Source organism: Vidua chalybeata, chromosome 7 (genome assembly GCF_026979565.1).
Source record: "Vidua chalybeata isolate OUT-0048 chromosome 7, bVidCha1 merged haplotype, whole genome shotgun sequence".
Taxonomy (NCBI): Eukaryota; Metazoa; Chordata; class Aves; order Passeriformes; family Viduidae; genus Vidua; species Vidua chalybeata.
In genome coordinates this window covers 14,526,000-14,547,992 of record NC_071536.1, presented here as the reverse complement: position 1 = coordinate 14,547,992, position 21,993 = coordinate 14,526,000, and the positions used below count along the sequence as shown (strand labels likewise).

The window sequence follows — 21,993 nt, the reverse complement described above, 5'->3', positions numbered from 1 at the left end:
CGCCCCTTCCTGCCCCGCCGGCGGCACCGGGGTGGGGCCGAGCTGCCGCCGCTCCACCGCCCCGGCCTGGCCATGCTGGACTTCGCCATCTTCGCCGTCACTTTCCTGATCATCCTTGTGGGCGCCGTGCTCTACCTGTACCCGGTAATGCTGCCGGCGATGGAAAAGGGGGCGCTCGGCCCGGCCCGGCCCGGCCCCCGGTGCAGGCGGGCGGAGAGCGAGCGGCCGCGGGGCCGAGGCAGCCCCGGGCCCGTCCCACGGCCCCTGGGCTCGGGCGGTGCCCCCGGCCCGTAGCCCGGGGCCCGGACGGGACGTGGCAGAGACCTGCGGGAGAAGCTGCCGGGCGGGGCGTTCCCGGGACAGCGCAACCCCGGCACTCCTGCTTTACGTGCTCCGGGAGCCCATCCCGCTTTCCAAAGGCGCGATCATCTGCTCGCCTTGCATTTTTGCAGGCCTCCAGGGCAAATCAGTGTGTAATACCCTGCATTGCAAACTTGACCCTTAAAATCTTTACGTAGACATCTTTCATCTAACCAGATGAATAATCCTGGTTTAGCCAGTGGCACCAGGCACACAGTTGAGGTTTATCGGCTTAGCAGGTTTAAAGCCTGCAATGTAGCATACCCAGCTCCTGTTTCCTGTTTGTGAGTAGTGTAGTGGTATTGGTGTGGAAAATTCATCTCTCCTGCTGGAAAGCTGTGGGACCTGTATAAAATCTGAAGTTCACGTAGATTGATGCATTTCCTTTTACTCTAGGCATCTAGGCAAGCATCAGGTATCCCTGGGCTGGCTCCAACTGATGAAAAGTAAGTGGTTTCTGTCTCCATATTGATGAAGTTCAGCATTGGCAGAGGATGCTATTCATGACCAGATATCCTCTGTGTTTCTCAGGGATGGCAACCTGTCAGATATCACTGTCAGCAGCAGTTTACATGAGTTTCTTGTGAATCTTCATGAGAAATATGGGCCACTGGTCTCCTTCTGGTTTGGAAGGCGTCTTGTCGTCAGCCTTGGCTCCATCGATCTCCTGAAACAACATGTTAACCCCAACCGGTTGTGTAAGTGTCTTTTACGTTGTCTTTTGAGTCCATTTGTTCTGGCCTCACTGGCCATCAAAGGAAGGGTGTCAAAGGAAGTTGGGGTTTCATTCTACCTTGAAAGAAAATGAGACTTTGTAGCTGACGTGGTTCAGGTATGACTTTGGTCCCGCTTACTGGACTTGAGTATTAGTGGCCAAGGGTTACTGCTGTCCAGTGGCCATCAAGAAATCAGTATGCTTGTGTCTTTTACCATCTCTCTACAGGCAAACATTCAGGAAAAGCATCATGCTCATTAGTCACTTGATAGAGCAAGGTGAACATCCTGTAGCCACTTGGCATTCGTTTTAAAAGCAGTTTGAAATACAGTATAGGAGGGTAAACTTTGCAAAAGTAAGTCTGAAAACAGCTCTGCTAGTGTGTGATAACTGCCTTGTATGGTTCAGCATGGAGGTTTTTCAAATTATTATTTGGAGAAATTCTTTACCTTTCCTGTTTCTTTTGGTGTGTAGAATTTTGTAGTGAAAACCTTTAATGATCTTCCAGTGTTGGAAGTGGATGGTGGTACTGGTAGCTGAGTTGACCATATCAGTCATGGGAGAGTAATTTATGGCCTAAGCCTCTTAGGTGGGCATTTTGCTTCCTAAGGTTATCACACTTGATAAGTTAACTCAGTTGGTGTTTGGGTTTAATCTCTTGCTTTGCCAGTTTTTATCTTACGAGGTTGACGGAGGTGCTGGGTGCACACCTCTGACCTGATCCTGTAGGCTGTCTTTAGGCACAGGCAGATAGCTCAGCTCACTTCATGCTGGGGTCATGAGGGGTAAGCTTCATGTACAGTTGCCTGACAGAATCAAAAAAAGAAATGGTGACAATCTGGGAAAGGAGTGGGAGTTAAGGAGGATCAGCAAAAACACAGTGGATAACGATGACACTCCAGAAGGTGGAAAACCACCCTGAAAGATCTGAATGCTCTCAATTGTGTTTGGCGGAAATTAAGCAGACAGTCACTTTCTCAAAGCTCAGAGAAGTGGTGACAGACCCCTGCACAGGCAAGTTCTCATAAATGTTCTGAATTTGGGAGGATCTGAGTATTGGATAAAAAGAAATACAGTGCCTGGACTTAAGTGCAGGAAATTAGGTGACCCAGGCAGCTGTAGACTAGCCTAGTATTCTGCTATGCCAAGGGCTAAACATATTTTTTTAAGGATGTGGGATAAATGGGAAATGCACGTTGTACTTTGGTAATTAAATTTTTAGAGAAGTAAAGTGATAAAACTGTGTTTGTGTCAGGGATTCAGTTCAGAATTTGCTTGGATACTGGTAAATACTGGACTGGTACTTGAAAGGGGGATCACGGCTAGATTGTCTTGGAAAAGTGAAATGCAGTGTTGGGGACATTAAATACTCCATCTTATGTTAGTGTCCTACCTTGATGGCATTGTTCTGGAACCCTTTGTCGGCACAGGGCAGCAGAATGAGATGGATATCCCTCAGGGCTGGGATAGCAGGAACAGGAACAGGAAGAGAAAAAGTGGGCTGCATGAATTGCCTGTGGGATGACATGGCTCTGGAAAAAAAATGACACATTGGGTCATGGATTTTTCTGTAAAGAGAGGACTTTTGCACAAAATGAGCATGTGTCAGACCTGGAGTCCTGTGTGTGGCTCTGACTTCTATACTCAGGCATGATTTTGAATAAAGCAAGTGCAAATAAAGGCTGCCAGTGCTCTCAGAGGAGTGGGAAGTCTGTCGTGCAGGAGAAGCCAGGGAAAGCGTGTTCAGCCCAGACAAAGAAAGAGCTTGTGAAGGGATCCTCATAAAGGCAACAAGCTCGACAATGATCTCAGAGCTGGAAGAGCAGCAATATTAGTTGTATCACTGCTTTCCTTTTAGCACCGATGCTTGCCAGAAGTGCTCAAACTTCATTAGAGGTAAGGAGTCTTACAGGTTATATTTCCTGAAGCACTGAGGTATAAACTGAGCTGAGTAGCTGTAATTGAGTAGCTATAGCCCTTCCTGTACCCTTTCTTGGTGAGTGGGAACAGGGGTTGTAGTAGGTCTCAGCCGCAAAGTGGCTCTGGGCAGCTTGAAGTTTTATTGGAGATGTGGTCTTGCCCATATCTCTTCTGTGCACACAGTGCTGTGGGACAGGAGACAGCCCACAGTGAACTGCATTATATCCAACTCTTGACTTTTCAGCCCCACTTGAAAACCCTTGCCATGTGACTGTTCCTCAGTCAGCTGGAGTGCCTGAGGCCACCATCCATCTTCATGGATACCTGACATTTGGGTTCCAAGGCTGAGATACAGGATTTGGCTCCAAGTATCAGACAAAGGTTCCTCTCATCTCATATGTGTGTCACAGGTATGGCCAAACTTCTTGGAGAGAGAGAGAGAGAGGTGCAGATAATGCATTTCTCATCAAAGCCTTGAAGCTGGACTAATTGGATTCATAGTTATAAACATTTCCAATGCCAGGAGACTCTTTTTCCTTAGGCTTCAAGCAGTGTTTGAAATTGGTATGTTTTCATGGCCTCTTAAAGCTTGGTTGAGATTCATTTGCAAGGGGAATTCAAAGGAATTAAAACTTTGCAGCTGGTACTGGTGATTCCCCTGAGTGGCTCTGGGGAAGCAGTTCAGGCCTACAAACAATGTGGATGTGAAGAGGGTGGACTAATTCAGGATTGCCAGGAGCAGGGGGTTCAGAGACCAACATGGAAAATTCTCCTGAGTTGATGTTGCTTTTTGAGTTGGGGCAATGAACCTGAAGCACACTGAATGCTGGAGATGGAGCTATGGGTCCTGGCCTGTCTGAGCAGGACTTCATTGCTGTTGTGTGAGCATTTTACTGTGCGGGTTCAGAGGTCCTTTCTATCTCTGATGTTCAGTTGTGCTCGATCTCAGTTAGATCTTTTCTCTACATTTGTTTGCAGTGGTGTCCAGGACAGCACTCTGAGGTTTTTGGGATGGGGAGATTTCCATGTAAGTGAAAAGAACAGTTGAAATTTTGATATGTGTCACTAGGAGGGGTGAAAATGTAACCCTGGAGATGTTTTCGAGACAAGGCCAAAGGATGAAGTCTGTGCAAGTGCTGGCAGAACAGAACTCTCTCCAGAGGCAGTTTGTGCCTTGTGGAGTCACTAGCCTCCCACAGCTGTGCAGAAATAGCCCTTTCCCAAACAGCAGGAGGCAGAGCCAGCCCTCAGTGAAAGGGCTCTGCAGCCCTGAGTGCACAGCAGTGAGTGAGTATAGGTGGTGTGGAATTGCCAGTTTAGTCTAGGGACGCTGGGAGAAAAAAGCCCAGAGCCCATGGCTAATCCAGCAGTTTCCTTTCATATGCAGCAGGAAAACTTAGCAGTTTCAGCAGGCGTTGCTTCTAAGCATCCTCCAGCCTCTCTAGATGCCTCTGCTTGCTGGATTTTCTGTGTGGGCTTTGCCACCTGCCATGTGTCTTCCTGGCTGCCCAGTATTGTGCCTGGCTGTGCCAGTGCCAGTCAGCAGGGATCTGTGGCATGAATATCAGCTCTGTGACAAAGTACCTTGGAGGAGGAATTGTCAGCAGCAGCTAGAGGCACATAACAGCCCATGCCACGTGGAGAGCCGCAGGTACCATCTGCTCTGCCAAAAGACACATGCTCATGCTCCTTGTCATTCAAAGTGGGAAAGAGGGTGAGATGCAGAGCTTAAAAACATTGGAAGGGAAAAGATGTGAGAGAAAAACATTTGGGAAAGATTACCATATTCATGCCTCTGGCCTTGTTAGCTGCTTTTATGTCTTTAGGTAGTAAGTCCTCTGCAGGTGGGAACTTTCTCTTCTTGTAAGTTTGCCTGGTAGCATAATGAGGCCCCAGTCTCTGAGGGGAATCCTAGATATATCCACAGCTGGTAAAGTCATATGTGTCTAGCCCAGCCTTGATGTGTTCTGATGCCTCAGAGGTTTCACTCTCCATCTGGGAGAAATAACAGACTGTGATAAACAGTGACAATATCCTTCTTGAAAACCCTGATTGCTGCTTCCAAACAGTTCCTTAAAGACTCTGTCAGTTCCACAAGACACACTAAAAGGTTTACAGAAAGGGAAAAACATATGCCATGTTGTATTGCACAGTTTTGCATTGACACCTAATATCCTTCAACAAATGTATTAAATAGAGGTCCTTGGTGGTGAAATTCAGAGTTAAAAATCTAACTGAAATGAGTCATGGATTGGGAAGTGATGTGGTTTTGTCTAGTTTGTACACTGATGCAAGTGTCTGTGTGGAAGGATCGAAGATGGAAAGAAGGTGATTAGCAGTAGAAAGTATTCTGTAGCTTAGCAGATTATGGTTTTCTCTAGGAGCTTCAGAGCTGCCTCCTGAAGGCAGCCCTGGCAGATAGGTAGGTGCTAGTCTGGGAAGAGTTCCACAACAGGGAACTCAGTGCCCAAAAGAGAAATCATGCAGGAGTAGCAGAGTATCAAACAAGGTTTGCTGGGTCTGTGACACAAAGGAAGGAGTGCTAAGAGCAACTTCTGGCTGAGTCTGTCATGAGCTGGTATGTCCTGAGTGCATAGCCACGTTCAGGGCAGGAGGGCACACCAGGTGTGAAGGGGAATGTGCTAAAGACACTGCAGGTCAGGCTGGAGGAGAAGGGGAAAGACCATGCCACACTCACTCTTGTCACCAAGTCGATGGCACAACCAGCTGGGAACTGGCAAGCAGGGAACAAACTCTGAAGGCATTTTTACTAAAGAGTTACTTGGTAGAGCCAGCAGGCAATCTCTGCATGGGGAGCTGATCATAGGGCAGCAATCAGCCCCAGAGAAAAGACTTTGTGAGGTACAAGCCCACAATGAGAAAGACAAACTTGACACCCCAAAGAGACTGTTGTAGGGGAAGGAGCCACAGAACCTCGCTCGCTGCCCAGAAATAGCAGTATCCAATTAAAGAGGCTGCTGTTTTAATCAGCCCTGTGTAGTGTGACTTTTGAATGGTGTTTCCTCTGTTTGCTTTCAGTGGATCCCTTTGAGACAATGCTGAAATCCCTCTTGAGGTACCAGTCCAGCCTGAATGGGGATACAGGAGAGAGCCACATGAGGAGAAAACTGTATGAGAATGGTGTGACCAAGTCCTTGCAAAGTAATGTTGCTCTCATCCAGAAGGTAACTGCCTTTGTACAGCAGAGAAGCCCTGTGTGGCTCACAGAGGAAGGTTTAGTGAGAATGATCACTAGGATAAAGGACCTGCATTCAAATTTGTGCTGGAGCTATAAGCATCTGAGATAGCAAACAACCTCTGCCTTTCATGGTGTGAATGTTTGCGTTCTCTTAGCTCCAGTGGGCTGGGGGAAGGGCTGAGCTTGCTTAATTTTTATGCCAAGATACCAGATGCAATTAAAGATACTGGAGCACCTGGATTCTAGATATATTTCCCAGGACAGGAGGATGGAGCAAGGAACCAGCTTTTGGAGCCACAAAGAGGTGATGTTGATTTAGTCCAGCAGCCACAATATGATCTGTTTTCACGTTCTGGAGCTGTCTGTATTAAAGGGTTTAAGGTTTCTTTTGTGATAGAGGGAACAATAGAGGAGGGTAGGGTTGCCTTGTCAGGGGAGAGCATTGAAAGAAGCAGAAGATCGGAGGCTAAAATGGAAAGAAGGAGGTTTAACAATGGAAAGAAACCTGGAAAGAGTTTTTAGCATTATTCCGTAGCCATGAAAGCGTGGTCTGCCTTAGGAAGAGGGTGGGAATGTGTCCAGGGTGTGTTTGGTAAATAGACTGCTGGTGTTATTGCTAACTAATGGTTCATTCCCTCTCAAGCTGTCAGAAGAGCTGCTGGCCAAATGGCTGTCTCTCCCCGAGGCACAACATGTGCCACTCTGCCAGCACATGCTGGGCTTTGCCATGAAGTCTGTCACGCAGACAGCTATGGGCAGCAGCTTTGAAGATGACCGGGAAGTCATCCGATTCCGCAGGCACCATGATGCAGTAAGTGTCCTGAAGAACCAGGAAATCTCCTATTAAATTTTTCCAAACTGAAAACACAGAGCTTGAATCTGTGTACAGTTTAGTACAAGCTACTGCTGAGACTTTAAAGTATGAGCTTGAGGGGTCTGTCTCACTTGTCCCAAGCTGAAACTGTTAGAAAGATCCTACTTCTGATCCTGCTGTCATTAGTCTGAGGTGTTTCTAAAGGATCCATGGGGATCAGGAACCCAGATCCAATGGCAGTTGGGAGGTCTTTGGTACCTAAGGCAGTTAAAATCTGTTGGGACTGCCAGTGGAATTTCTCCCTTTCGAAGATCTTCTGAAGGCTCTGTGACATTGTGGAGAAAGGAAAATCTGTGGAGATCTCACCTGAATCCACATGTGGGGATGTTAGACATGCTGGTGATAGGGTTGGAAAGAAACAGTTCCATCTCCCATTTAAGATTCCCATAGCTTTTTTCCTACAGTTGTAATTACAGTTGTTTAATTTCGGCTTAATTCCAGCTATCATAGACATAGTGTCTGAAATAGGATGTGGTGTCATAAAGAGACCAGTTCCATATTGACAGGAAGTCCTAATTTTATTTGGTGTTTTCATTTTCCTGAGTAGGGAAGAATAGAATAGTCCCAACAGTCTCAGTCTGTGGTAAGTGATGGTGCTGTTTTTCTGTCCTTCTTCCAGATCTGGTCAGAGATTGGAAAAGGTTTCTTGGATGGGTCTCTTGACAAAAACATGACTAGGAAGAAGCACTACGAAGATGGTAGGTTTCTTCCAAAATTACGGTTTTCCTCCCACTCCGATTAATACTTAAGAGTTAGCTAGCGTGTGAAAGCACTTCATTTTGCCTAGTTCTTTTGGCTTCAGAGCTGCTCATCATGCCATAAGCTACGAGATACACTGTACTTACTCTCAGACTAGATCATTGATTTGGAGTTGAGTAGCAAGCTGCCTTTATGTGAGAAGTTGTAGGACTAGAATTCCAGTTCCAGGTCTAGTTCTAGGGTCTGTTCAGTGTGGAGAGTGATAGAGGGGAAGAATCAGGGTGTACTTCCTCCCTTACTGTTCTGTTCCCTGGTGTCCACTTTTGACCTCTCTTGGAGGCAAGCAGCTGTGCTAGGTGGAGACAGATGGAGCCCTTGGATTTGGCCCATATGGGTATTCAAATGATGCACCATCTGGGGCCTGTACTGCCAGAGAGCCACTCACAGGCTGGAAAACACAAGTACAGAGGTGCTGCTTTGTTGGATACACCATCAGGTAGCCTCTGATGTGCTCTTACAAGATAACATGATTTTCAGGTCTGTTAAAGCAGTACTTTTGTTTCTAATATATTTTATAGTAAGTTATTTCAATTTTAGGTTGTCTTATCTTTTTTGTTCTTAATAATTAAACCATTTCAGTACTGATTGATAAGATGCTAAACTAAAGTAGATTGTATCTGGAACTAAAGTTTTGCTTGTAAATCCTCCAAACCCAGTGTTTCCTTCTTTATGCTTCTGGTTCTGTGGGTTTCAGAACCTGAAGACAATTTCTGCCCCATTGAAATGGGTTCCTCCCATGGTCACTGTCTTCCTGAGTTGTAGTATTATGATGCATGAGGACACAATTTCACAAACTCCAGATAGTAAGCCGTGGTGTTTGAGTGATGCTGGCCTCCCTGTACAGAGAGGAGGAAGGAAGGTAAATCTAAGACAAAGGAACTGAAGTAGGCCTTGATAAATGGAGTTTCAGACCCAAATTCTATTCCATGTTTCTTGGACAGTCCTCAATAGGTCATTTAAGCCAGACAGGCAATGGTGTCTAGGTCCCTAACTACCCCTGGTTCCCACAGCAGTCATCAGGAGTTAGGCGCTCACATATCTTCAGATATGTGGACTCTCTGCCAAAACCCTCCCACGTTTCCCTCCATTCCTCTCTCTGTGTCTGCAGACTCTTTAGCACAGAGCCCTGCTCTTGCACCCTGCCTGTAGAACCCCTGGCCAAAGGGGCTCCATCAGTCCTGGTGCTGTAGTAATTGTAACTCTGCAGCTCATGTAACCAGAGTTATGCAGCTCATACCTGTTTTCCTGGGGGCTGCTGAACATACATTCTCTGGTGGTTCGACAGTGTTACTTGTCTTCCCCTTATGTGATTTCAGCTCACAGAGTATACACCTTGGTTATACCTGTAAGGATGGCTTTTTATAGGCAACCTCTGTTATTTGGTTCCTGCATTTTCAGCTAAATTGGGGATACTGCCTTCCAAATTGACAGTAACATGTAACAGAGGCTGCTTCTGTAAGTGAGCCCAGCAGGGACAGCTGGTCTGAAAATCTGCTTGGGAAGATGAATTTGCTTCTCTGCAGCACCAGGATGACCAGGTTTTAAAATAAGCATTTCTTTTTTCTTCCAAAGCTCTGGTGGAGATGGAATCCATCTTAAGGAAGGTTACAAAGGAGCGCCGAGGCAGATCAATCAACAGGCATGTCTTTATAGACACCTTGCTGCAGGGGAGCCTGAGTGACCAGCAGGTCTGTGCAGCTGTTACCTCCTTACACAGTAATGAAGTTTTGCCAGATGGGCAATTCATTACATTGTAGCCTTTGATTAATATAAGTTCTTGCATCTTAGCTTAGATTCTTTACCAAAGCAAGACTTCTGCTTAGTTTTTTCCACTCCTGCAATGTTTGATTGCATTAGACTTTGGTAGATTTCCTTGCCACTGCTTCATAGCTATTTTTATAAACCAGAAATATGTTAACATTAAGCATGTCACGTGCAATTCTAGTGGAAGTTATACAGAGAGTTCAGTATGTGTCTTCTAGATGTATTTCCTGCTCTCTGCACTAAAGGGATTTAATGTGCTTGAGTGGAGAGTGTGCCATTTCTTTATTCTCTTTACAGTCTTACGAACAGTCTTACGAACTTCATTCCCTGAAGTAGATTTTCTTTCCTAGATTCTGGAAGATACAATGATTTTCTCTTTGGCAGGATGTGTAATCACTGCTAACTGTAAGTACAGTAACTGTAGGTAGCTTCTCATCCTTACACTCAGCTGCCAAAAACTGTGTGTGATGACATGAGACTTACCCTAGGCTAATAAAAAATTGTATTAATCATTTTTTCTCCCAAGCTGCAGACATATAGAAGCAGCTAAATTTTACATCAGACTGTTGACACAGCCTCACAGTTAGTCAGCTGAACCTAAGCTGTGTTTGACAACCTTTCCAGTCTTATGGTGAACCTTAGAATTTGTCCCCGTTGCTTTTTGCTTGCATTCTTAACCCCAGACAACTGATGCTAAATTTGATGAAGAAAAACACCAAAATAAATAAGCCACAACGATCATGTTGTAAAATAGGTTCAGGCACATAGGAAGAAAGAGTGCTAGCATCTGTCTGGGTGTTTTGAATTTCTGGAGGATAGGTGTGTTCCATGTATGGAGGACTTTCAAAGAAGCTACTCTTGGATTTATGCAAAGATTATGAAAAAAACCCAAACAAATAAAAATACAAACTGAAGCTGTGTAAAATACCTTATGATAAAGGGAAGATTATCTGGCCTTGTACCTCAGCCAGTGGGACTGGGACTCCAGAGAAAACCTCCAAGATGCACCTAGGTGTTAAAGAATGGGAAGTAAATCAGACAACTATGGTAATACTCTCTCCAGAGAATATCCTCTCCAGGTACTCTAGGAAGACTGTAATTTTAAGGGGCTTGAATCCACATGGATTCACAGAATCACAGAATATTCTGATTTGGAAGGATCATCAAGTCCAAGATTCCAGATAGTTCTCATGAATAGACATTTTTGAGAGCTAGAAACATTTCCTTGTAGCTTTAGGGAAACTGCATCCTACACACTTATTTCTTATGCAAGGTTTTTTTCTCACTCTGCTATTGAAGATAATCTCAAATACCTCAAAAAGTAGATGTAGGGGGACAAGAGCTGGCCAACATCTGCAGAGAGCTCCCTTCAGGAGCCCCAGGCATTGGCTATCTGGAGCATTTGCCTGAGATGTGCTAGGGAAGACCCCCAAATAAGGGAATTTTCTAAAGCTTTGAATAAACCAGCCTTTCATTTGCATGCTTGGTGTAATAGCCCTGATTCCCCTGGGTTAGTTGGGCTGTGTTGTCCCTTTGCCAGAGCTATGGGGCTGAGTACTTTAGTGTCCTGCAAGGCTCCTCATAGTATCAGGGCCTCTTGTTACACAGGAGTTCAGCCTCTTTTCCTACCACTGAATACAGAATAAACACAGCCTGCTGTGAACAGAGGCCACCTTTTTTTTAGGCCAAAAAGTAATGTTGAAAATGTAGGAAGTGAGAAAACTGAATGCCATTTTTAAAGGATTAAATTTTCTGGGTCTAGTCCTGTCTTGATTCCTTCCCCAGTGTGCACCTGGGCAGTCTATTTCCTCACAACCTCAGAAGATGTTCAGCAGAATCTCTACGAGGAGATGGACCGTGTTCTGGGGAAGGGACCAATTACACATGAGAAAATGGAGCAGCTCAGGTGGGTCCTATAGAGGGAGTGCAGAGGAAGGCTGTGTCATGTGGTGGGGACAGGTGTTTCATGTGGAGTCTAATGCCTAGCCTGCACTAGGCCAGGACAAGGCATCCAAAAGCTGCTGGCTCCCTTTTTTCTTCCTGGAAGTAATCAAACCACAGGATGACTTGCAGAATAGAATCTGCTGGCATTCCAGACACAGGGACCAAGGTGCTCACTTTAGGGTGTCAATAGGAAACCCTTTAGGTTCACCAGCAGAGAAAAAACACAGAATCAGTGCCCTGACTGCCAGGCCAAAATTTTTGCTCACTGTCTTGTTTGGTTTTTGTCCTAGTTGTCCAGAGTAGTAGAAGTAATCAGTCATTTTCATGGTTGGATATAGAGATACTTAGAGAGAAAGCATGGACCAATCTTTTCAAAGGGCTGCAAGTAATGATGACTGGTTAACAGTGTGCCTTTATGTTTTCTGCATTTGTTATGTTGGTGCAACCAGGTGCATTTTGTATTTGGACTAGTGTTAGGGTTTCAGTAAGGGAATATCGAGTGTGTGGTTTTCTTGCTGCTTCTTGTATGAGTGAGAGGTACAGGAAAAGGGCTGGTGTGTTTATGCATTTTAGTAGATTTAGTTAGATTTAAAATCTGAAAGAAGAGGGATTCCAATAACCTTCTGTAAAGGCTGTGGAGATTTAATGCTTCTTACAAAGGTGTTGGGACTCCTTGCCAGAAAAAAAAAAAGAAGTGCCTCTAAATAAAGTAGTTGACCCCGCTCTGCTTGCTGCCACAAGGATGTGGACAAGCTTCTCTCTGAGACTTTCTCTAACCAAGGGTTACTGGTTGCAGGTACTGTCGGCAAGTCCTGTGTGAGACAGTGCGGGCAGCAAAGCTCACTCCCATTGCTGCACAGCTGCAGGAGCTCGAGGGCAGAGTCGACCAACATACTATCCCCAAAGAGGTAGGGCAGTGCTGGGAGCACTAGGCCACTCTCCTTTCCTCTAGGGAAATTTGCTGTTTCCTCTTCTTCCAGACCAGGAGTGAAGCAGGAATACCATTTCTTCTGACAGTGTTGAACCTGAGCAGGTGCTCTGCCATCTGAAAGTACAGTTTAGCTCAAAGTTTGCCTGCAGTTCCTCTGTGAGGGAGAGACTGCAAATTCGAGTTCTCTTGCTGAGCAGATTTGCTTCTGCTTCTTGGATAAGTAAGCTTTTGAAGGGGGCTATGGACTTAGTTATGCATGAAAGAGCATTGTTTCAGGCTTCATCATATCACCTTCCCTTCTAGAGAGTAAAGTAGTCCATCCATACATCTTGGCAAGTGTAGAAAAATGGGGTCACACCCTCTGTAACCATGAACAATTGCAGCATGATTCTTAGAAGTTAAAATCCTAACATCTGGGCATGGATTGTGAAAATCTGTAGATGAATACTGCATAATTGTATTGTTAATCCACTTAAATATGAGTAGTCTACAGAATAATCATCATCCAGCAGAGCTGTTGAGAGGTGTCTTTAATTGTGCATTTCCTTCCACATTGACGTGTTGTAATTCTCTTTGCAGACACTTGTGCTTTATGCTCTTGGTGTGATGCTGCAGGATAGTTCATCTTGGCCATCACCATACAAGTATGTAGAATCGACCTTAATTGCAACTAATTCCTTTGCTTTGTTAAATTAGATTTTGCAGCACAGCCGTTTGTGCTGCAGGGTCTGCCTTAAGCAGATTCTGGAGATAAAAGGGAGTCTATAAGAAAATCAGTTTATGAAAGTCTGAGTTTGTTTGTCTCCATGGGCATGGCTATGGGGCAATTAAAGTCAGGTTCCTCCAATGCTCCAGTCTGTGTGTGTGCATGGATGTGTTAGGGTTTAGTAAAACTTTTTGTGCATATACACAGAGCTTCCCTGGCTAATATTGATAACTTCTGTTAAAGGTTTTCTGTGAAACAGTGACTTGAATGGCTTTGGAATCACTGCTCATCACCATGAAACAATGCAAGGGAGGAAATGTCAGTCTGCAGTTGTGGGTTTTGGGGATGAAGAGAGATGCTGCCTCAATATTTCAGTCTTTTGGTGAAAACTGGATCTAGGCCAGTGTTTTGGAGGTTAAAGAAAGAAATCGCTGTAGCTTCCTGTGGCCTCCAGGTGGCAAATATTAACCTGTGTCTGATTTACTTCACTTGGGCTACAAAAATGTGGGTCAGTTATTCTAGACAGAGAGAACAGACAGCTGAGATTTAGGAGAAAGAATAGAGCTTTTAGAACAGCACTTGTCCTCTCCTGCAATTACACTTTTTAGGAAGGGGTCAGGCATTGATGCACCAGTCTATGAGCACCTTGGCAGGGATTGCCTCCCAAGGCAGGTCATAACTGTGTTCAGGTTTGCTGAGACCCCATGGGACCAACAATGAGGATTGCTATGGACATTGTATGTTTGTTTCAGGGAGGCTGGGCTTGAGGTTTAGCTTGAGGTAGATGAAGATTTCCATGACAGAAGTAGGAGACCAGCTCTGTGTGATCCTTTCACCCACCTACTATACAAAACCACTGTTTGCTCTCCCTGCTTTTTTGCTAGGCAGGTGCATTTTCTCTCCTATTACAAAATCTATAATTTCATTTTAGTTCAGGGGAAAGGTAAGTTTGATGCTGCTTTTCCTAAGGATCAGCACCCACATGCCCTTTCACCTTGTTAGATGCAGACCTTGGATGCTCAAGCAGGGAAGTGAAGGCTTGAAGTATTTAGCAGGAAGGTTTAAAAGAACCGTCTTCTGTCCATCAAATTTTGTGTTTGGAGGGGGGTTAATATTTAAATTGAATGTTATTTTATTAGTTTCCCTTGTTTTAACTCATGCCAGCCCTGGATAATAGCTTTCTCACAGTCTCTACCATCTTAAAGCTGGAAACCACTTTTCTCACTTCAATGAGTCACTGGCTTCCCTCCCCCAGCACATACACATACACACACCAGCTGCTTGAAGAGAAGGGTGAGGGGCAAGGAGAAAAGGGAAATATTTTTGGAAGTGAAAAAGGAAGGTACTTAGAGAGGCAGAGAGAGGGGGAGAGAGAGACAAATGAGATACCGTGTGCGCTGGAGAGGAATAGAGGGCAGGTAACAGCATCAGCTCAGCGGGGTACTGCACGTTAGTTCCAGCCCTGTTTCACATTACCTCAGTTTGTCAGCATTTTGGCCAAGATGGGACACAGCTGACCAGCTGGGAACATTGATGGAATGGATGCACAATTGCCTTCATACAATTGTGTGGAATGACACAGAGAGTACAGATTAGTGAGATTCTCTATTTCATTTTTGTTTTTTACTTGTGTGTGTATGTGTGCATGTTTCTGGGGAAAAGATGCTGTGCCTGCTCAGATAACCCTAATGTGCTTCATCTTTTGTAGGTTTGACCCAGACAGATTCAATGAGGAATTAGCTATGAAAAACCTCTCCTTGTTGGGTTTCTCAGGAAGCCAGGAGTGCCCAGAGTTGAGGTGAGCATAGGGAAGGAGGTCTTAATGACAGATGGCAGACAGGAGACAAGGTCCTTCCAGCATCTTGGTGTTACTGCTGGGACAACCTGTCCAAGCTGGCTGTTGTTCTTTGGCAAATTTATATCATAGCAAGGTTTTTATTTTTTTCTCCTGATTCTTCCCTCAGGTTTGCCTATATGGTGGCCACAGTTCTGCTGAGTGTCCTGGTAAGGAAACTGTATCTCCACCCAGTGAAAGGACAAATCATGGAGGCAAAATATGAACTGGTAACCTCACCAAAGGAGGAAGCCTGGATAACGGTGTCTAAGAGAAGCTAAGAGCAAACGAAACAAGGGGTTAAAAGTGCCAGCTGTGAAGGTCTGACCAAGGGTCTTAAGGAGAATCATACTGGCACCATGTTTACCCAGCCAAGGAATTTTATATCCAGATTTTTTTACCTTCCATATTCTTAACCTCATGCCTATCTTGGGTATTTTCTCTAATTCAACCAGTAGTCATATTAAAGTAGATTTAATCTATTTGTCTCTTTTATATTTGCTTTGGATCTCTGGCTAAACCTTTGCAAAGGAAGCAACAAAACCTTGCAATGGTGTATGGATGAACTACTGAATGTCAGCTAGTCAAAGACCAGAGCTCTGGTTAACCCAGCCTCTTTCCAGAGGCTGGGTAAGAGTGCCCCTCTTATCCAGGGGAATGCTTCTTCCTGAATCCTAGCTAGATAAGACCTTGGAGACACAAGGACAAAGCCTTTCTCTATATATAGGTATTTTTATTCAAAGTATCTTTCCCTCCCTTGAGCTATATCTGTCAGGAAGAACAGATATATCCTGTGAGCAGTATGTGTGAGTGTGAGAAAGAGAGAAATAAACTGGGGTGAGAATAGCACCACTAGTTCTCATGCTGTGTAATCTTGACATGCTGTGGGGTTGCAAGAAAAATGATGATTGAGAAATGCTAGTAAACCAAGAGGAATAAAATTGATTTGTTCCCTTAAAAAACAGAAGCATCAGTAATAATATGATGAATGAAGTAAAACCACAGAACAAAGCCCCAAGAAAGGGAGTCTCTAACCTGTCAATTCTGAGGGCAGTGTCTAATCCAATCAACAGAAATTGACAGATGCTTGCAATTTATTCAGCACTGGGTCAGCATGAGACTGATCATGCAAGTACTGGAGAGTGCTGATTTCATAGGGCTCTAGATTAATGTTGTACTTAATAACTTAAAAGCCTTTCAAAGAATCCTTTTCCTCTTTCAAAGTGTGTGCTCACCAAAGAAGCATCAAATGTTGCATATTCACATGCTTTTTCCTGCTTCTTCCTCTGTTTTTTTGCCAATCGTAGGACAGCTACATTCAGAGCCCCACTGAATGGACTGCAAGGCAGGAACCTCCTACCCCTTCATGGCATTGGAGTAATTGCCATCTGCCTTACTGATCATGTTGTGCTTCTTCCTTTCTTCTCTTACATTTTTCTCTTTATCTGATCTTCCTAAGTCTTTTCTTCATACACCTGACTTCTCTGTTACCTCCAGTTCCTAGCCCCCTTCCCACCCAGCAGCTGTGTGGTGGTAGGTGAGGGGTTTGTCAGCCTGCAGCTGTGTCTGCTTGAGCTGTACACAGCTCCTGTGCACCACAGAGCAGGCCAAGAGTGTGGGCCTCCCCTTAGAGCTATTTTGTACTGCTTGTGCAGACAGAGTACATGTAATTGGTAACTGCAGTTCCTTTTTCTACAGATGTACCTTGCAGGTCAGGAAATCTGCTGCTCTTTTAAAAGTGTTTTTACTCTTGTCTGAGGTGTGCCAGCCTGAATGCAATCCTGTCAGCTTTTATGGGGTTTAACAGCTGATGCCATCCTCTATGGGCACCAGACAAAGAAAATTCTGCTTTTGGGTTTAACATGTCATCTCTGCTTTTGATGGAACTGTAGAGATTCAGATGCCCCCCAGTGTAGCTTCTGTTGGGGTAGAGTGATACAGAGATCTTGGGCAGAAAAGGGAGAGTTGTGCAGTTCAGCTTCCTGTCTCTCTTGAATTGATTTTTATAACGAACTGCAAGAAAGCTCTTGCTAATCTGACCTCCACTTCACTAAAGGTTGGTTATGTCCCCAGATGGCAATTCATGTTAGGCTTTGCTTCACTGCTTATGCAAAAAGGCTTATTTTTCTTGAAGGTTGCAGATGTTTCCTAAACCTTCTGAAGAAATCAGCATGGTAAAGAATTTTCATTTTAAAACATCCCTGGATGTGCAGAGGAGGCAAAACGAAGGTTAAGTTATTGCTTTCTTTGGAAAATGTGGTAGGATAGCACTGTCCCTGCTAGGAACTGAACAAGGAATATAACTGGGTGGTGAAGATCTGCTTTAGGAGTGAAGCTTTCAAACACTGGAAAAGCTTCCCAAGTGTAATTTCTGTGCCTTGCTGGAGCTGATCAAACTGCCTTGCAACAGCCGCTTCCCCAGTTACAGGAATCAAAACTGGGAGTGATTACATATAATTTGTTATAAATTTTCCATTAGCCTGCACCCGTAGGCTGTGCTCCGTCCAAGCCGGTGATCAAGCCTGCTACAGGAGTCCATGACTGATGGAGGAGAAGAATGTGGCTCAGTGTGCTGCAGAAGGCCAATGATCAGTTTGTGTTTGCTCAAAACTGCTGTCAAAAAAAACAGCCTGACTCATCAGTTAAGGAAATGTGTTGGGCATGGAGGGAAAGGAGGGTAAGGCACTCTCAGGCATTTGTAATGCACTGCTGGGAGTGACACTGAGGTCACAGCCACATTGTTTGCTCAAGTCTGTAGGTTTCCATTCCTTGCTCTATGTGTGTCTGCCACTTCAGACAGCCCAACTATGGCTATTTAGTGCAACACTCATCAGCCCAGCTGTGGGTCCTTGTACAGCAAACTCATTTTTTAGTATGGAAATGCTCATGGAATGGAGCTTGCTTAGGAAGTTTTAATCTATTTTGATTTGCAGGTTGAAAATCAGTTTTCTCCCATTTCTGCCCTCACCCCTTGTCTGGCATGCGCTGTCACTGGTTCTTGTTTGGCCTGGTTTCCTGAGAAAGACTGTGCACCCTTCCCACTTACTTTTGGCCATTTTCCCCTTTCTCTTACAAGAACTAACTACTGAGCCCTTGGGCCAAATCAGCTGCATTTGGCAGGGATTTCAATTCTCTACACTCTTGTGTTCCTGCAAATGTTGTGAGGAGAAGAGAAGATGACAGAGATAGGGAGTCTGTGCTAGCCATGTCCCAGGATCGCAGTCACAGCCGCAGCGCTGTCAGTGCCAGCCCAGGGAAAAGCCGGAGTCAGCGTCTGGCCTGATGGAGGTAACCAGTCTCAGGAGTCCAGGCAATAGAGCACAGGGCTTTGTCAGTGCTGCTCCACCCACACACTGAGGACATGTGTGAAGTCCAGAGATGCCTTCTGCCTGTTACATGGGGGATATGGGCAAGCACTTCAACCTGTGGGAAAAAAGTCTTAGTCTGGGAAGAAAGCCAAGAGGGGGAGGTTACTATAATATAGGGAATTGTTGCTTTTTATGCTTCGTATTCCTGCTCTACACTAGCAAGCTGCTTTACAAAGTTGACAGGATGGTTTTGAAAAGCACAGAGAAAAGCTGTCATTTCATTCCTTAGACTCTTACTGTAGGACAGGTTTCTACTGAGAGCTGCAAATTCACAAAAGGTAAGAGGCCAAGTGTATCTCTGTGCCTATGCAACCTGCTGCCCTCAGGAGCAGGCAGCCAGCACAGGTAGTGGGAGCAGCCAGGCCATTGCTAATGCTCTTTATGACTGGCAAAGCCTTTTACTTTTGCCCCTTGTCCTGGTGGCAACTGGTGGAGCAGTTGTTAACAACTTTGAGCAGAGGAGGCAGTTTACTCATCTAGCCTCTCATTATCTCAAAAATATCCATGAATGCTGTTATCTCTACCTTTTAATTAACATGAGCTACATAGAGAAGCACCATTGCAAATTAATATCCTATTAATAATAGTAATATCCTTCTGTTCCCAGTAGTTTAAGCACATGCTTGCAGTGGCTGTGGCACACACCACAGAGTTTAGAGCTGCATGTTTTATTTTCTGTTGTAACATGGAAAGGATGGTCTTGAGAATTTCTGTCCTACTTGCTGCAAAAGTAAATTTTGGTTATTGGGCAGGGTGGCTGTTTGCTGATTTCAAGTCCCTTGGGCAGTTGTTGTGCCAGCTCCCCCACTAGCTGTGCAGTTATATGAACTCGGGGCTGTTGGCAGTCCAGTTTAGGAAAACACTCTCTCTCACCTGCATAGTCAATTATTGACTTCCTTTTTGTGCTCAGATCCTCTTCTGGCTTTGGGGCAAAAGGAAAAGCATAAAGGAAAATCTTCATCACTTGTGGGTTATGCTACCAGGAAGTGACACTGTTTTAATGACCATGGCAGCTCCTGTTGCTTCTTTCCACTTGTCCAAAGCAAAAACTGCTAGAAAATATTCCAGGCATTTCTTTGGAACCTGAGAGTATGCACCCATCTTGACACCTCTTTGTAGTTCAGCTCAGGAGTGGAATTTAGCAATGACTTTTCAATTAAAAAAAGGCCTGTTTGACATCTCTTAGAATTCAATGGCAGGATTTTGGTGGTAGCAGACAGAGGAGAGGAACTACCACATGCAGGAAAAAAAGAGATGAAGAAAACGTTCTTCATATATGGAGGGTGGGGAAGGAGACACGGTAAAGGTTTCCATGGCAACATTCCTTGAAGAGAAGTATTTTTAAATCTGTGAATTTTAGCATCAAAAACACAGTTGTGTTTCCCACAAAAAGATTTGGGGGAGGGCTGGAGTGGTAAGAATTTTTCCCCCTACTTTTCAGGTCATTCCAGTTTCTTTTACAGAGAAGCCTGCTCCCAAGATAAATGAAGTATGTGTGAGTTCTATGATCTTAATGCTCCTGTAAAGAAAGCCTTGCTTCCAAGAGGCAGGAAGCATCAGTCATAGTTCTATATCTGCTCCAACATCTTTGGCGCAATTACTTGATCATCTCTTTAATGGAAAAAGTAGTTTAAATAAATCAATGCTAGACCAGTTAAAAGTCACAAGGACAAATCTTGCAGGATTTTACATTAAAACTAGTGTAACAAAATCTTAATTTTAATTGATGTACAGTTAAGTGATAGTAGTAGTGATGAGGTAGCTGAGGCCTTTTGCCTTGGCCAAAGAGGAGAGGATGCAGAACTGAAAGGGCAGAGAAACCAGGTAAAAGATGTCCCTGGTGAGTGTCTTAGTTACTTTGATGAAAGTGAAACATCCCTGTAGGTGGACAAGTGATGTTCCAGTGACATGCAGTAAATGTTTGCTTTTGATATGGGGTATCAGTGCTGAGACCACCTCTGAACCTCTCTGAAGCTTCTCTGCTCCAGTCTCTGCAGTGCAGAGCAACTCACGGGCACTGGCACGCCCTTCTCCCACCTCCCTGCTGACATCCAGGCAGGTCAGCTCTGTCACGAGCCTGGCACATCCAATGCTGTGCCTGCTTGGCTGCCAGCTTTGAAGTCTCACCAAAAAAGGCTTTTTTTTTTTAAACAGTTGCTTCCAATTCAGTGGTGACTCAGACACTGCAGCAAGGATAAAGTGATCATCTTCCCCTTCAGAGCTTTACAGCAGAAGGCCCTGAGTATCCTCTCTAAAAGAGAGCTTGGTGAGCCCAGCCATCAACTGGATTCAGTTCTTTAACTGATGGAAAAAGGTACTCCAGCAGTGCTTGTGTACCTGCTAGCTCAAGGCTTGTGTTTCAGCAATAGACTAAATGATTCCTAAAGTACTTTGTATCCAGAAACCCTGGAGAGGGCAAGCTGGGAGGGAATGAATAGTCATGCAGAAAATAGAAAGGACGATTCACCCATTAAAGCTTTTTTCCTGACCAAACTTCCCTTGGCCATGAATCCAGGAAAGGAACAAAAATCTCTTGCAATAATAAGAGAAAAAAGTAAGTCATATTTGGCCATTTATCTTTTTGGGGGAGGGATAGGGTATCTAAAAAAGCAAAATTCATACTGTCAAAAGTGTGGAAATTGGCACTTGGCAGCCATTGTTTCATATTGGCCAAGACCTAATACAGAATAAGCAAGGCTCAGATCTAAAAGACTAAGAGGACTTGTCAACTTCCCTAGATCTTCATAGATAAAACCTACCAGCAGCAGGTGCTTTGGGAGGAGTGGAGTGAGTCATGTGAGTCAACAGGAGCTGACAGGGATGCCTGCAAGAATACACCACTGCATATTATGGGGAACCAATGGTTGCAGCCACCCCACATTCATTGATAGGTAAGATATTTGGGAGCAGAGAGAACACTTTGTTCTTCTGCTATGCAGAATTCGTACTGAATTTGACAGACCTTGCACCTGGATTTGATGTACTGTTCTAAAAGTAAGGAGCAGATTGATTGCTTGTTAACAGAATGCTCTAAATTAACCTCAGCCATGGGCCTGGTTCTGCAGTCCTTTGCATGACTATTATTTATGCTGTACAATTGCATTGAATACCATTGAGTATCCAGTATATTGGTCTGGCACAGCTGCACTGAAATTCTAGTTGTGGCTTTCAGTTGTTGGAACCCAGATTTTTATATCTGCTTGGATGTTTGGATTTTGAATACTCCCAAACAGTCAAGCACCTACTTGACTATTTAAACACCTAGATGTCTTTGTAAGTTCAGTATTGCCATAATGCAAAGGAAAAGGAAATTTTATAGAAGTTGCCTGGCCTCTGGTTTCATATTCCATCAGTGATAATTAGGTAGAGCCTGTTGCTCTATATACACCGTAGTTCACAGCAAATGTCTTTTTTGCTTGAGGAAGCTTGATGGTGATTTTTACATAGTAAAGATGAAAATACTGCAAACATACATCATGCATTAGCCTTTATACATTTTATAGCTGTATTGTTCCAGTGGGGCAAACTGAGCTGAGCAATCACATTTTCTCAATTACCTTCAAGAACTGGAAATCCTTATCACCTCTGTGTTTCTTTCTCCCGTTACTGCTGCACTGGT

At 44.5% G+C, this 21,993-nt stretch overlaps 1 protein-coding gene across 3 annotated transcripts in view; it reads left to right on the top strand.

Annotated features, from left to right (window-relative positions):
* LOC128790898 (cytochrome P450 20A1) overlaps positions 1–15,488 on the top strand; it is a 28,251-nt gene extending 12,763 nt beyond the window's left edge. The window contains exons 1-13 of one of the 3 annotated variants that reach the window (XM_053948084.1): positions 64–144; positions 757–806; positions 892–1,058; positions 6,035–6,180; positions 6,838–7,005; positions 7,688–7,766; positions 9,400–9,515; positions 9,942–9,996; positions 11,377–11,497; positions 12,332–12,443; positions 13,046–13,110; positions 14,881–14,970; positions 15,137–15,488. In XM_053948084.1, coding sequence (XP_053804059.1) covers positions 73–144; positions 757–806; positions 892–1,058; positions 6,035–6,180; positions 6,838–7,005; positions 7,688–7,766; positions 9,400–9,515; positions 9,942–9,996; positions 11,377–11,497; positions 12,332–12,443; positions 13,046–13,110; positions 14,881–14,970; positions 15,137–15,287 — 1,392 coding nt within the window. In that variant the 5' untranslated portion in view covers positions 64–72 and the 3' untranslated portion in view covers positions 15,288–15,488. Of the gene's footprint in view, positions 1–63; positions 145–756; positions 807–891; positions 1,059–3,239; positions 3,406–6,034; positions 6,181–6,837; positions 7,006–7,687; positions 7,767–9,399; positions 9,516–9,941; positions 9,997–11,376; positions 11,498–12,331; positions 12,444–13,045; positions 13,111–14,880; positions 14,971–15,136 lie in introns of those variants that run through there. The other 2 variants (XM_053948086.1, XM_053948085.1) reach the window with 2 other exon arrangements.
* The last annotated feature ends 6,505 nt before the right edge of the window (positions 15,489–21,993 follow it).